General features: G+C 39.3%; 1 protein-coding gene across 1 annotated transcript; it reads right to left on the reverse strand.

Moving 5' to 3' along the window:
- Positions 1 to 67: 67 nt before the first annotated feature.
- On the reverse strand, positions 68 to 10,492 carry C1H3orf49 (chromosome 1 C3orf49 homolog). Its single transcript, XM_036878400.2, has 5 exons — positions 10,368 to 10,492; positions 6,804 to 7,126; positions 3,725 to 3,849; positions 888 to 1,001; positions 68 to 442 (listed from the first exon to the last, which is right to left on the reverse strand). The coding sequence occupies exons 1-5, from the start codon at positions 10,490 to 10,492 to the stop codon at positions 245 to 247; spliced, it is 885 nt and encodes a 294-aa protein (XP_036734295.2). The 3' UTR covers positions 68 to 244.
- Positions 10,493 to 13,021: the final 2,529 nt, after the last annotated feature.

The raw sequence follows: 13,021 nt of genomic DNA on the forward strand, positions 1-13,021 counted from the left end.
ATATCATGATAAATGCTTCTATTTTTTTTCACTATTACTAAGAATAATGATGCAAAAGTCTACTTATACTGATTCAGGATTAAAATCAATTTTTCAAAAAGGATCATTTTTTAAGGACTGTTGGGGAGAATATTTTAGAAACTGTCCTTCTCTCCCACTGATTAATTCACTAGAGAGATTTATTCAGAATTATGTACCAAAAAAAATACCTTTGAAGATAACTTTTATGCAGTCAGGAACAAATTCAGAAGCAGCAGCAGGTGCATGGGAAACACACATTTTTTAACTTATATTTCCTCATGGTTCTCTTAGATATTCTCTGGAACTGCTTAGAAGATTGAAGTATTTCGTCCCCTAGAAACTCACACTGTTGAAGCTCAGCATGTCTTTGGGCCAATAACTTCATGGATTTATCTGTTACTGTTTCTATGAGATCATCCACCTATGACAGACATACACAAAGAAATGAAGCCATGTATTGAAAAGCTTTGTCATAACCAAAGGGATGGTTGTTTTTCTGAGGTATGAGTTCAGAAATTGGACATTCTGTAAGTCCCAAAGTATTATTGTAATTCAAGTCATAGCAAACAGAGCTTGAAAACATACATTTACCACCCAGTGGTAAAGACGATCTCATTTCTTCTCAAAAGAAGCCTATGTGCATGCTTTTATTTTAATTGAATTCCCTTAATATTAGGCACACAGCATCATCCTAGGTGCCCTTAGCAATCCTTTAGCCACTTTTCTATGCCCCCCACTAGCATTATTTCTTCATGCTAATCATTAATTTTGTTCCACATCCATGCTGTCTAGCCGAGCAGTGCATTCAGTTAAGCCTGGCCCTCTCATGCTTCTGAAACACATAAGTGAAGGCCTTTGTCCACTACCTGCATTTGAAGCTTTCCTACAGTCAAATCTGATTTCCGGAGGATGTTTTCCATGCCATGTTTCTTTCTTTTAAGTGCTAGAAAGTATGGTCTCTTTTTTGGTGAATATGGAACCTGTCATAAAAATGCAAAAACACATTAGGTTAAGAAGTATCAACATTATTTCTATGACAGTGTTTAAATAAGAATTTCCACCCTTGGGACATTCTCCTTTAAATTGAACATTTGCCACATAACAACACTGGGTCAGAGACCATATTCATATTATTCTCCACGCTCCATGTATCTCCTTTGTGCCCAGAGCTCTCTTTGAAGAGATCTGTAGGGTGCAGAGAAATGAGATTCTCTGGCTTTGAAAGAATATATAGTAACAGGAAAAAAGCAGGTCATTCGTAAGTGGAAGAAGAAGAAATCACCTCTGTAGCTGCTGAGCACAGCGAGGGTGTGGGGCTGTTGTAGACCAGTGCCCCAGAAAGCTCATTATCACTGGATCCAGTTGTTAATTTGGTCTCTTTTCTGCAGGTTTCCTTAGTTTCATGGCAGACAAGTCTCCAAACATAAAAAGAAAGCTCTAGGTTCTTTTCACCCCATGCCTGATACTTTTCCTACCATCCCTGACTTGCTGGTTTCAAGCACCTGTCCTAATAGTGCTGCTACTGGAAGTCATTCTTAGGTCATGGCTCCTGGCTAATATGCCCTTTTTAGTCTTACTGGGTTCAATTTTCCTTCCCCTTGTGCTTAGTGATTAGCATCAGGACTATTGGGAGACCTACACTAAGTAGGATGTGGGACTGCATCTGGGTCCTACCCTTTGCCTGAGTTTACAGGTGAGTCTGCCGAATCACCACTCTGTCCTGCCAGGTGGCCCAGGCTCAAAAATGACTTGCAGAACCTAGCCCCAGTCCATCCTTAGGTGTACTCCTCTTGTCTGTTTCAAATGAAACCTAAGTACTTACCATATTTGGTAACTACTAAGTTATTTCTGTGTTTGTTGAATACCACTGTCATACAGTTAAATGCCTTAGAAGGGCCAAGCAGGTTTTATAAAACAGGCCCAGTATGGTTGGTATGAAGTGGCTGGTGTGACCATGCCTCCTGCAAAGGGGGTAGCCCCTGTGTAACTCCTGCTGTTGACATGAGGAGTTGTAGGCCAAATCTTCCCTTAAAAAAAAAAAAGCTAAAGCCCAGACTTATTTGAAATATTCTAATTTTTAAGTGCAGACTATTTGATTTCAAGTTTATTTTTGAGAACATTCTGACAGCTGAACAAAACCCTTCTATAGCCAGTGGACAAAACTGATTTAATGTCTTGATGAACGGGAATTCTTAATTTTAATATAATCAAATATATCGATCTTTTCCTCTATGGTCAGTGATGTTTGTGTCCTAAGAGGTCTTCTTCTATATAGAGGTCATGACGATACACTTATTGTCCTCCAAAAGTTTTTAAGGTTTTACCTTTTCCACACAGATCTACAACCCAACAGGAATTAATCCTTGTATATGTTCTGAGATAGGGATAATTGTTGTTGCCATATGGATGCCCACTTATCCCAGAGCCATTTACTCAAAAGACTGGTATTACCCCACTGCTCTGTAGTGCCACAGTTTAATGTCTATCCTTTCTATTAACCTATTTGTTTCACAACACAGGACTATGTCCATCAGATTACCTTTAAAGCCCCAAACCTAGAAATTGCCCAGCACATAATAGGGATACAAGAAATATGAACCTAGCACACAAGAAGCAAAATTCAAAACTAATATTGGTTCACTCTGACAGCATACTCTAGAACAGCATTATTTAGTAGAACTTTCTGCAAAAAATGGAAATTTTCTTTATGCCCAATGCAACAGCCGCGAGCCATACGTGGTGACTGAGTAACTTGAAATGTTGCTAATGAAATAGAGGAACTGAACTTGTAACTTTATTTAATTTCAATTAGTCACCTGTGGCTATTGGTTACCATACTGGCCAGTACAATTAGTATCTAGCACAGCAGTCAAGAGTAAAGGACTTTAGAGCCAGATCTTGCTGGCTTTGAAGGCTGGCGCTGCCACTTATCTAGGCAAATTACTTAAACTCTCAGTGCCACTCCTAAAATAAGGACGTATTACTACCCACTTCATAGGACTGTTGTAAGAATGATCTGAGTTGATATTTTTAAAGCACTTAGAACAAGGCCTGGAACATAGCTTTAAGTAAATGCTTGTTGTATTTAAAGTAATAATAGTTCAGGATACTAAAAAAATAGGCTGGGCACTTGAGGCTCAAATGTTCATACTTACAGATACGTAAAAGCTTTTGTCTAGAGAGTCCCAGGTGGTCTCGTGTTGCATTGTCTCTACTACACATGGCTATTTATATTTCAATTTCAATTAAAATGAAATAAAACTAACAATTCAGTTCTTCAATTGCACTGGCCACATTCCAAAGTCTCAAAAGCCACAGTGGGATCATGACTATGACACTGGACAACATACACTTGAATCCTTGCAGAAAGTTCCATTGTGCAGTGCTAGTCTAGTGAATTCCTCTCCAGTGAATTCAACACAGCAAACAACAGGCCACATGCTAATATACCAACTTAATATTTGAACAGTTGAAAAAGTCATTTTGAAGCTCAAAACTCCACTGTTGCCCAGACTGTAGTAGAAGCTGAACAGTTTGTGCTCAGAAATGGAACCAGACCTGGAAAATCTGCTTTCTGAGACCTAAATTCTTGTAAAGTAGACATGGACAGCAGGTTTAAATGCTTTTTTTATATGAGAACATCGCTTTTACAACACTGACTTAAGTGTAAGTATTTAGAGGCAAATTTGTTTCAGCGTTTTACCTTCTGCAGCCCTGAAGGAAGGGATGTCACAGATAACCGCTTGGTGGTTCTCCGGGCGCGGAGAAGGGTGTTTCCTTGGGTTATCTCCTCTGTCTCCGCTTCTACAACATCAAGCTGTATGGTTGCTTAGGGAGAAAGGGAGGGAAGCACTGTCAGGGTCACAGTTAGAAAGAGAGTCTTCCTATTAGAACATACTCTGAAAAGATGGCCTTCCATGTTGCCTTGTAGCTTTTCTCCTTGGGGTTAAAATAAATGGATCTGCTTTTTATAATCTTAACTTTCTACTGTACACACTTACCTTTTCTTGCAGCTGTGACCCCAGTGGTCACTAACCTGTCTTGACAAGATGTTTAGCTCTGTCTGAGACTTCAATTTTGCCCTCCATTGCTTTTCCCTTTAACTACTGTAGAATTAGAAAAGGTAAGCTAACCCTGTGATGTGTAAGACGATCCCTTGAGAATTTACACTTGATTGAAGCAAACTCAGTTACTGGCTCAAGATTCACATACTATATTAATAGTCTTTCCCATTTTTCAGGAGCCATGTGAATTCCAGACTCCCTAATATTTTTTATAGCAATTCAATTCTTAATACAATAAATCCATTTATAAAGAAACTTTAGAACACTACCATAAATCAAAAACCAGTCTCATAAATTGGCATGAAAATTAATATGATAAAAACAAAACCATGTCAGCATCTGCATAAGGCACTAAATCTGAGGTTACCCTCCTTTTTATTAAAAAAGAAAAAGGCGAGCAAGGAAGCTTTTTCCGTGATGTAGTCAAAGGGATTGACGGGCATTGGGAAGAGTTGTTTGCAATTCCTTCCGTTTCATTGTCTCCCTGCCCCATGTAGCACCTGAAATCATCTTGTCTTGAAGTCGTTGATAAAGGCTTTTCTAGGAGCTATGGCTCCTAATGTCAATGAATGGGGACTCTGCCTTCAAAGCAAGTGGTCAACCCAGGGGCTCTTCCACCCCCTGCCCTCTACTGCTCAGCTCTTTACCAAATCTTATAACTTCTACCTGTGACTATTTCTCCCTTCATCTCCCCATCCCCACTGCCACACTAACCCAAGCTAATACCATCCCTTGCCTGAATGAATGTTATGACCTGTTTATTGTTCTTCCTGCATCTGCTCTGGCCCTCCTCCAAACCAGTCCCTATTCCACAGCCTGAGCTATCTTTTAAAAATGGAAACCAGATTATATAAATCTCCAGCTTGAAAATATCTGATGGTTTCTTATTATCCTTAGGAGAAAGTTACAAATTCTTAATGTGGCTTTCAACACCCTTACCACTTAATTCAACAGCTTCTGCCTAGCTGGATTACTTTTATTTCTTAATTACACCTGGTGCTCTCTTGATATTGGGACTTAAATATGCTCTCCCCTCTCTCAGAGAAACTGTTTCTCCCCACTCTGCTTATTAACTCCAGTTGCCCCTTCAGCTCTCAACTGAGTTGTCCTTTCCTTAGAGAGACCTTTCTGGATCTCTCTCCCCTAAAGTTAGAGCACCTATGATGTGTCTCCATAGCACCCCAAACTTCTACTTTGCATCAGATATAATTATCTGCATAATGTTCGAATGTCCTTCTGTGCTACACCTCCACGAGGGCAGTGACCAGGTCTATCTGCTACTACTCTATCCCTAATAGTGTGGCTGGCATATATTAAGTATTTAGCAAATATTTGTTAAAAATGTTATGAGGGTCAACAGGAAAGAGCAACAGTCTTTGGGCCACAGCTGAGACAGTGCCATCCATAGCCTGAAGGATGGGCACATTTTCTGGAAAAATTTCGGTGCAAAGATTTGTTATTCCAACTAAAATGAAAACAGGCCAATGTACACAGATGAGGAGAAGTTTGATCCTATTTCCTTCTGGACTTTCTAGCTACAGCCACATCAGGATAGAAGCAGGTCCTCTTTATTTTTGACCGAAGTGGACAGGTTAATCCATACCAGGTAATTGCTGAGTGCTGGGATGTTTGTATTCGTTTCTGCTCTTTCCAGAAGACAGAGTTTGTTTGAAAGGGCAATCAGCTGGAAGCCGTCAGTTCTTTTTGTTTTGTTTTGTTTTGTTTTTTCCAGACGTGTCCTTGTGTGTAATGTGGGATTCTGTGTGGCTTCCCTACATGTATTACAAGGGCTATATGTTTCCTGATGTTGTGCTATAAAGGACATTAAAAAGCTAGAGGATACTTAGGGCAATGAAGCTATTGCATGGTACTGTAATGTGGACACATTACATGAAAGGATTGTCCTACTAAGCAAAGATGTTAATAGAGGAGAGTGTGTGGGTTGGTAAGGAGAGAGGGTATATGGGAACTCTGTATTTTCTGACCAATTTTTACAGTAAACCTAAAACTGCTCCAAAAAATAAAGTCTATTAATTTAGAAAAGTCACGGAATAGGCAAGTATTAGTGGTATTGTTAGTCGTAACTCACGGGATGCCCCGCCTCCCCTACCCCACCATCAAAACAGCATTACTACATTGCAAAAAAGACTTGGAGTTAACAGTTCAAATGTTGATTCTTCCACAGAGTACATACGAAGTAGGTACAATAATACATCCTTTATGACTTAGCACTCGTATATTGTACTTATAGGATTCTCATGACACACTCCCCACTGCTAAAAGTACCCATTGGAAAGGCTGCATCACTACTTTCTCCAGAAACAAACCCCCCACACTCCCCAACCCCCACCCAAAAAAACCCTACTTATTTGGATTTTTCTAGTATGTTTGTATGCATATGCACACATGTATATACACACACCCATGCCTATGTATACATATTTAAATAAAATATGTCTCTAGACAACTTAGACCACTAATGAGACTGGGAGTTTCCTCAAAGGCACTCTATCAGAACTATTCAAAATGCATGCACATACGAGTCACCCCGGGATCTTTCTCCAATGCACATTCTCACTCATTAGACTTGAGTGGGGCCTGAGAGTCTGCATCTTAGACACGCTTCCAGGAGATGCTATACTTTGGATGGCAAGAAAATCCGTCCTAATTGCCCTATTCCTCTTGGCCTGTGCACAATCATAAATTGCCTTTGATTACCATTCTGTGACAGCTTTCGCATTCTTGGTTTGGTGAATAATTTGGGAGATGGAAGCTCCTTGACGATTCTGGGAAGCAGACTGTGTGTACTTGAAGGGAGGGTTTCCTTGTGGTTAGTGGAGCCCTCTCTGCTGACACTTGCCGGCTTGCTTCTATGCTTGTATGACAGCACCCTCCCCAAAACAGTCTTCACTTTCTTCCTCCATTTTTTTTTCTGATTTTGTTGGCTTTTATGAAATTCCATGTCGCTATCACCAGATGATTCCTCTCTGGGGACCAACACATTTTGCTTTACTAAGTTGGTGGACACAGCTCTATGCCATCTAAACAAAATAAAAATAATTTGTATTAAGGAAATTGAAAAGTTAAAAACAAATAATTTAAGTGAATCCTCAAAATCCAAACTTCAAATGTGCACAAATTATACAATTCTAAAAAATAAAATTGAAGACCAAGAATCAAATCATGGATCAAAAAAAGCCGAAGCAACTACTTGGTGTTCAGTCACCAAACTGAAGTTAAGTGTATTCTGCCCATTATCTCATTGAATCCTCACAGCACTGTAAGAAGTAGGGTATATTATTATCCTTATTTTACTAGTAAGTAAACTGAGACATAGAGAGGTTAAATTAATTGACCACGGGTAGAATACAAATTCTAATCCAGGTCTGTGACTGTTAGAATATATATTGGCAAGTTGCCAATCTCATTTCAGTGATGTTTAAGAGTTTTTGCTGGATTTGGTGGTTCCAAGTGATGAGAGATGAGAATCTTCCAGAATAGTCAATATGGATTACAGTCTCCAAGGCTCCATAAATGCTGCATTTACACAGAACACACATGTAGATAGAATAACTCTAAACTCAGGTTTCCAAAATTGCAAATAGTACTATACTATATCTTCATCACTTTGGCATATTTTAGTAATAAAAATGATACCATTTCTTAATAGCTTTCTGTACACTAAACCCTCTACTAAGTTCTTTCATGTGTTTCATATAATTTAACCTTCATGTTTGTCATCTCCATTTTACAGGATGGAGGAATTTAAAGCCTGTTAAAATTAAATAACTTATGCCCCAATAATATGGTCCCAAGGTTTGTGTTAATCTCTATGCCACAGTGGACATCACCTGTACCATGATACCATTAGTTACCCAGTATTCTTCTCAACTGTTTTTTGTTAGTGTCATCCAAAGCAGTGAAATCCATAAAATCTCAGGGATTTAAAAAAAATTAGACCTTTTGAGATGATTGTAGCTTCATATGCAGTTTTAAGAAATAATACAGGGAGGTTCTCTGCATGTGCTTTACCCTGTTTCTCCCAATGGTTAACTTCTTGCTAAACTATAATAGGTTATCACAAACAGTATAGTCACATTGACACTGTCAAGATACAGAACATTTCCATTGCCAGCAGGATCCTTCATGCTGCAATTTCTGTTCTATGGCCACACCTACTTCCCCATCACTCCCACCTGCACCTTAACTCCAGCAGCCTCTAAGAGGGAGATCGTCCAAGCTGCTGTGCGTACAGTAGTTTGTTCCTGAGCAGTATTTTTGCTGAGTAGTATTCCATGGCACAGATGTACCATACTTTGTCTAATCGTCATTCACCCATGGAAAGGCATTTGGGTTTTCTCCACTTTGGAGCTATTATGAATAAAACTGTTATACATGCTTATGTACAGGAATTTGTATGAACATAAGTCTTCATTTCTTTGGATGGAATCCCAGGTTTTGTATCATATATATTATGTTTATTATAATTACAACCTATGCAGTACATATTTTTAATATAGATTAAAATAAATTCATAGCTATTAAAAAATGTTCTTCAGATACTACCTAAAATATCTAAATACCACCAGTGGCATGTACACCATCTTCCAGGAACACACTGCTCTAAATTAGACTTAAATCATTCAGCTTCTTTTTATTATACATGGGAAGTATTTCAGAAGGGCCCAGGCACTGTAGTTCAGTGGTCTTGGTTCAACCCAGCACAACACTTGCCAGCTGTGTGACCTTGGGCATGTTATTTTATTTCCATAAGCTTGGGTTTTCTCATTTGGAAATATGTATACTATTCTCAGAAATGTCAGAATAAAAGGAAATAATTTTTGTGCGGGAACCCAATAAACAATTGTCTCTATTACCATGTGGATCAGATCTGTGTGGGGAAACTGTAAAAGGCAAGAAGGGAGCACAAGCTAGAGGTCAAAAGAGGAAGACCACCGGGCTACCAGCTTCCCTTTGGGGACTGGGACCTCAGAGTTCTACCAGTTGTGCACACGCAACTTCTAGGGGGTTTCTTCACATTCAGTCATTACAGCTGTATACAGCAACTATGGTAACTTTCTAGTAGATGACAGTAAAGTGTTTGGAGGAAGGGGTACTACCACTTTGCAATTTAACCAAAGATCCTTTATGGGCCAGGATTAAGCTTCCATGGTCCCCTCTGCGATTACTTTTATAAAGCTATAATTTTCTGCTACAAACACACACATATACACACACACACCCAAACACAATGGAAATACAATTTCAGGAGGCTCAAGAACCCCAAAGGCCACCCCTGCAATCCCTAAGGGAAAAATCCACCTTCTCAGCAGTTTCTGAATCTCTAGACTGGATCTCGCACCCCCATCCCCTACACGCTCACTCCCCATCTATTTATAACATGATTAACAAAGGTGATTTGGCCCCAGGGCCTCAGATTTCTATTATGAAAAGTCCCCTTCTGTTAAGTTTTTAAATATCAAGGTTGTAATCAATTTATTTGGTTGTATTGCTTCTGCCTTTTACCCCATTTCTTATTGAAAATGTAAATCTTTGCAATATTTAATTTTGTCTGTGGGAGTTCAGAAATTTGGTCTTTGATAATTCTGGCCTCATGAAAACACTCCATTTCTATATGTTTGAGCTACTGCTCCTGAACCTGGTAATAAAGAACCCAAAGAAATTGGAAAGTAAATCATCTCAATGACTTTCCAAATTAAAATGTATTATGTTTACAGTATTTCATGCCTTCTTTATGGTTTTGTCATTGGCAAGAAATATCAGGTATAAGACAGTTTTAGCATTACATTAAAAAGTGTGCACAGGGTGAAATATGATTAGTACATATTTCAGCAGCCAAAGTTACTGGGAAAGGGAAAAAATGTTGATCATGACCTATCTAGAAGAATGTACTATTGAATTTTCAAAATAATAGTATTTACATAGGATGTATAATATCTAAAATTCTGAGGCTGACTAACAACTTAGGATCAGCGCTTATTTTAGTGTCATATGCCACATTAAATACCCAAATTCAGGTGGAAAGGAGAGGTTTCCCCTATTATAATTAAGACTTTTCTGATAATAAAATGTGGCTTCCATTGGGACACTGGCTTCCTGATCCAAAATATAAATGCGGTGTCTCCACCTAATCCATTCAGAGCCTCAATTCCTAAATGCAATGCAAAAGATGCTGCCTTTTCTCATCACAGTGAATATTGTTTAATGCAAAATCCAAAGAAACTCACTCAATAGAAAAGAAAATGAGTCCCATTTACCTACCTTTCAATCCCCTTCCTTTTGAATGAGATGTTTTTCTTCCTGGGTCGCTGAAATCTTCGGTATTGGCCATCTCTTCCACAGGCAAACTTAAAGGGCTCTGGTAGATACAGTTGAGGGGGATCCATTGCTATCAACTTCACCTGAAGCAGTTGTTTCGGATTTCTTTAGCTCTTCATTTCACAAACTTCAAACCAAAGTCATCCAGGACTGAGGTTGTTTAAACTTCTGGGCTGTTCGGGGTAGCTATGTAGGGAATTTTTGGAATCTCTTTCTTATTCCCTTCCAAGGTGTTAGAGACATTATTGGTGGGACTCTCCCTGTTTACCACTTCACAGAAGTCACCAATGATGCATTTGACACAGTGGTGGGGAATTCTGTATTACTTTGTGGAACACATGTTGTACATTCCAGGGCAAGGCAAATGCAGGAAAGGTAACCTCATTGTCTAACCACTACCATTTGGATTGGTAAGAAAAAAATCACTACACAAACTGATTATCAGATTTATATATCTATGTCTGAATTTCAAAAAAGGAGAGAATTATAAAGTACATGGGCTGTAAAAGTTGAATACCTGGGCCAAGCCCTCCCTTCCAACATCTCACCATTTTCTAAAGAGCAAATTCTGCCTGGGTTGCAACTTCTCACCACCAGGTGGTAGCAGACACTAGGATTTATTTCTATGACTCTCAAGAGGGCTTTTTAGTTTTTCAGCCTGAAAGAACCAGATGCTAAAAAGGAAAAGTCTAGGAAAATGTTGGGAGATACGAGAATCACTCTGCTTTTTCTGTTTGCACTCATCAGTAACCTGGAGCATGTTCCTCAAACTTTCGTGTGCACACGAATTACATGTGGGTCTTATTAGAATTCAGATTTTGATACAGGTCTGGGGCAAGATCCAAGAATTGGCATTTCTTACAAATTCTCAGATGATGCTGATGATGCTGCCCAGAAACCATACTTTAGGAAGCGAGGGTCTTGTATGTTCCAGCAGGGGGAAGAACTTAAAAATTGTCAAGAATATAGTGTACAACACTGAGGGGTTAGAAGAGTATGGGTTTTAGGAATTGCACTTGGGCTCTTTCTTGTTCCATCCCAGCTATGTGGCCTTCATCAATTCACTTGACTTATTGGTGCTCATTTTCTCATCTGTAAAGTAGGGATACTAAAAGCACCCAGGCCAAAGAAGAGAGCGTAGGTGGTCCTTGGAGAAGCACTGAAATACAGCATATCTGATGTGCTTTAGCCAAATGGGTTTCTGGTTCTACCTCATCTGTTTTTCCACAGGCATTGGAATCCCTAGAACACAATAAATAACAGGTGCTTGAATGAATGAATAAATGAATGAGCATTTTCTTTAACCAAGGGGCAACTGTTTTCACTTGATTGGAATAGTTGTCTTAATTCTGTTGTATTTTGTCAAGTATCTGAATGAATGAGACTACTTCTACACTAGGAAAAGAAAGCTAGTCTTTATTTGTGTATGTGTCTGTCTGTGAGTGTGTTTAACAGGCTGAAGTGAAAAGAGACCTGGGTTTTCCAAGGGGTCCTGAAGCTGCTGATGGAGCTAGCAAGAGTGGGATGGGAAGAAGAGCTAGGGCACAGGCAGACACTGATTTGAGCCAAATCTGTTTTTAAATTCTATCTCTGCCCCTTACAAGGTTTGTGTCCTTGGGCAGGTCACAAAACCTCTCTGGACCTCCATTTTCTTATATGTAAAATAGGTGTAGTAACTGCTACTTTCCAGGGATGTTTTAGTTAATCATTTACCCAACGATTATTTGAATGCCTAGTGGATGCTGGTGCTAGACACCTGGGACACTAAAGCGAACAACACACACAGACTCTCTGAACTAACATGACTGAAAATGTTGTGGGAGAGGCTGACAAAAAATATGAAATGAATTAACTTTGGCTGGGAGTAAGTGCTATGAAGAAAACTAAAAAGGATGATAGGATAATGAGGGTCAACGTTAGATGGGAGTTGGGGAAGGCGGCCTGCCTGCCTGCCTGACAGCTGACAAGGAAAGTGAGTCAGCCATGTGAAGATCTGACTGTCCCACGTAGATGAATCAGCAGGTACCAAAGCCCTGAGGTGGGAGGAGTCTGCTGGCTCTGGAAATGTGTAATGCAGGCAGGCAGGTGGTGGCACAGAGAGCTACATGTGATGAGCTGGAGAGAGAGCTGGGGCAAACTTGCTGGATCCTACAGAACAAAGATGTTTGCCTTGATCTTCAGAGCAATGGAGAGTTATGGTTTTTTAATGATTAATTTTTTAAAATTGTGGTAAAACGTATATAATACAAAATTTACCATCTTACCCATTTTTAAGTGAATAGTCCAGTGGCACTAGGTATACTCATATCATCGTGTAACCATCACCACCATCCATCTCCTGAACTTTTTTCATCTTACAACACTGAAACTCTGAAACCATTAAACAGTAACTCCCCATTCTTCTGGAAACTGCATTCCTGCTTTTCTGTCTGTGTGAATTTGATAAGGGTTTTTATGGAGCTAGTCAATGAAGGTTTATTCTGGGCAATGGGGACTCAGCCTTAAACAAACAATTAGGACTTAAATTCTAGTGGAAGACACACAGACCAGACATGTTAACAAATAGATAAAGCACTTCAGACACTGGTAAAAAAATG

The sequence above is a fragment of the Manis pentadactyla genome, chromosome 1 (genome assembly GCF_030020395.1).
Source record: "Manis pentadactyla isolate mManPen7 chromosome 1, mManPen7.hap1, whole genome shotgun sequence".
NCBI classification, from domain to species: Eukaryota; Metazoa; Chordata; class Mammalia; order Pholidota; family Manidae; genus Manis; species Manis pentadactyla.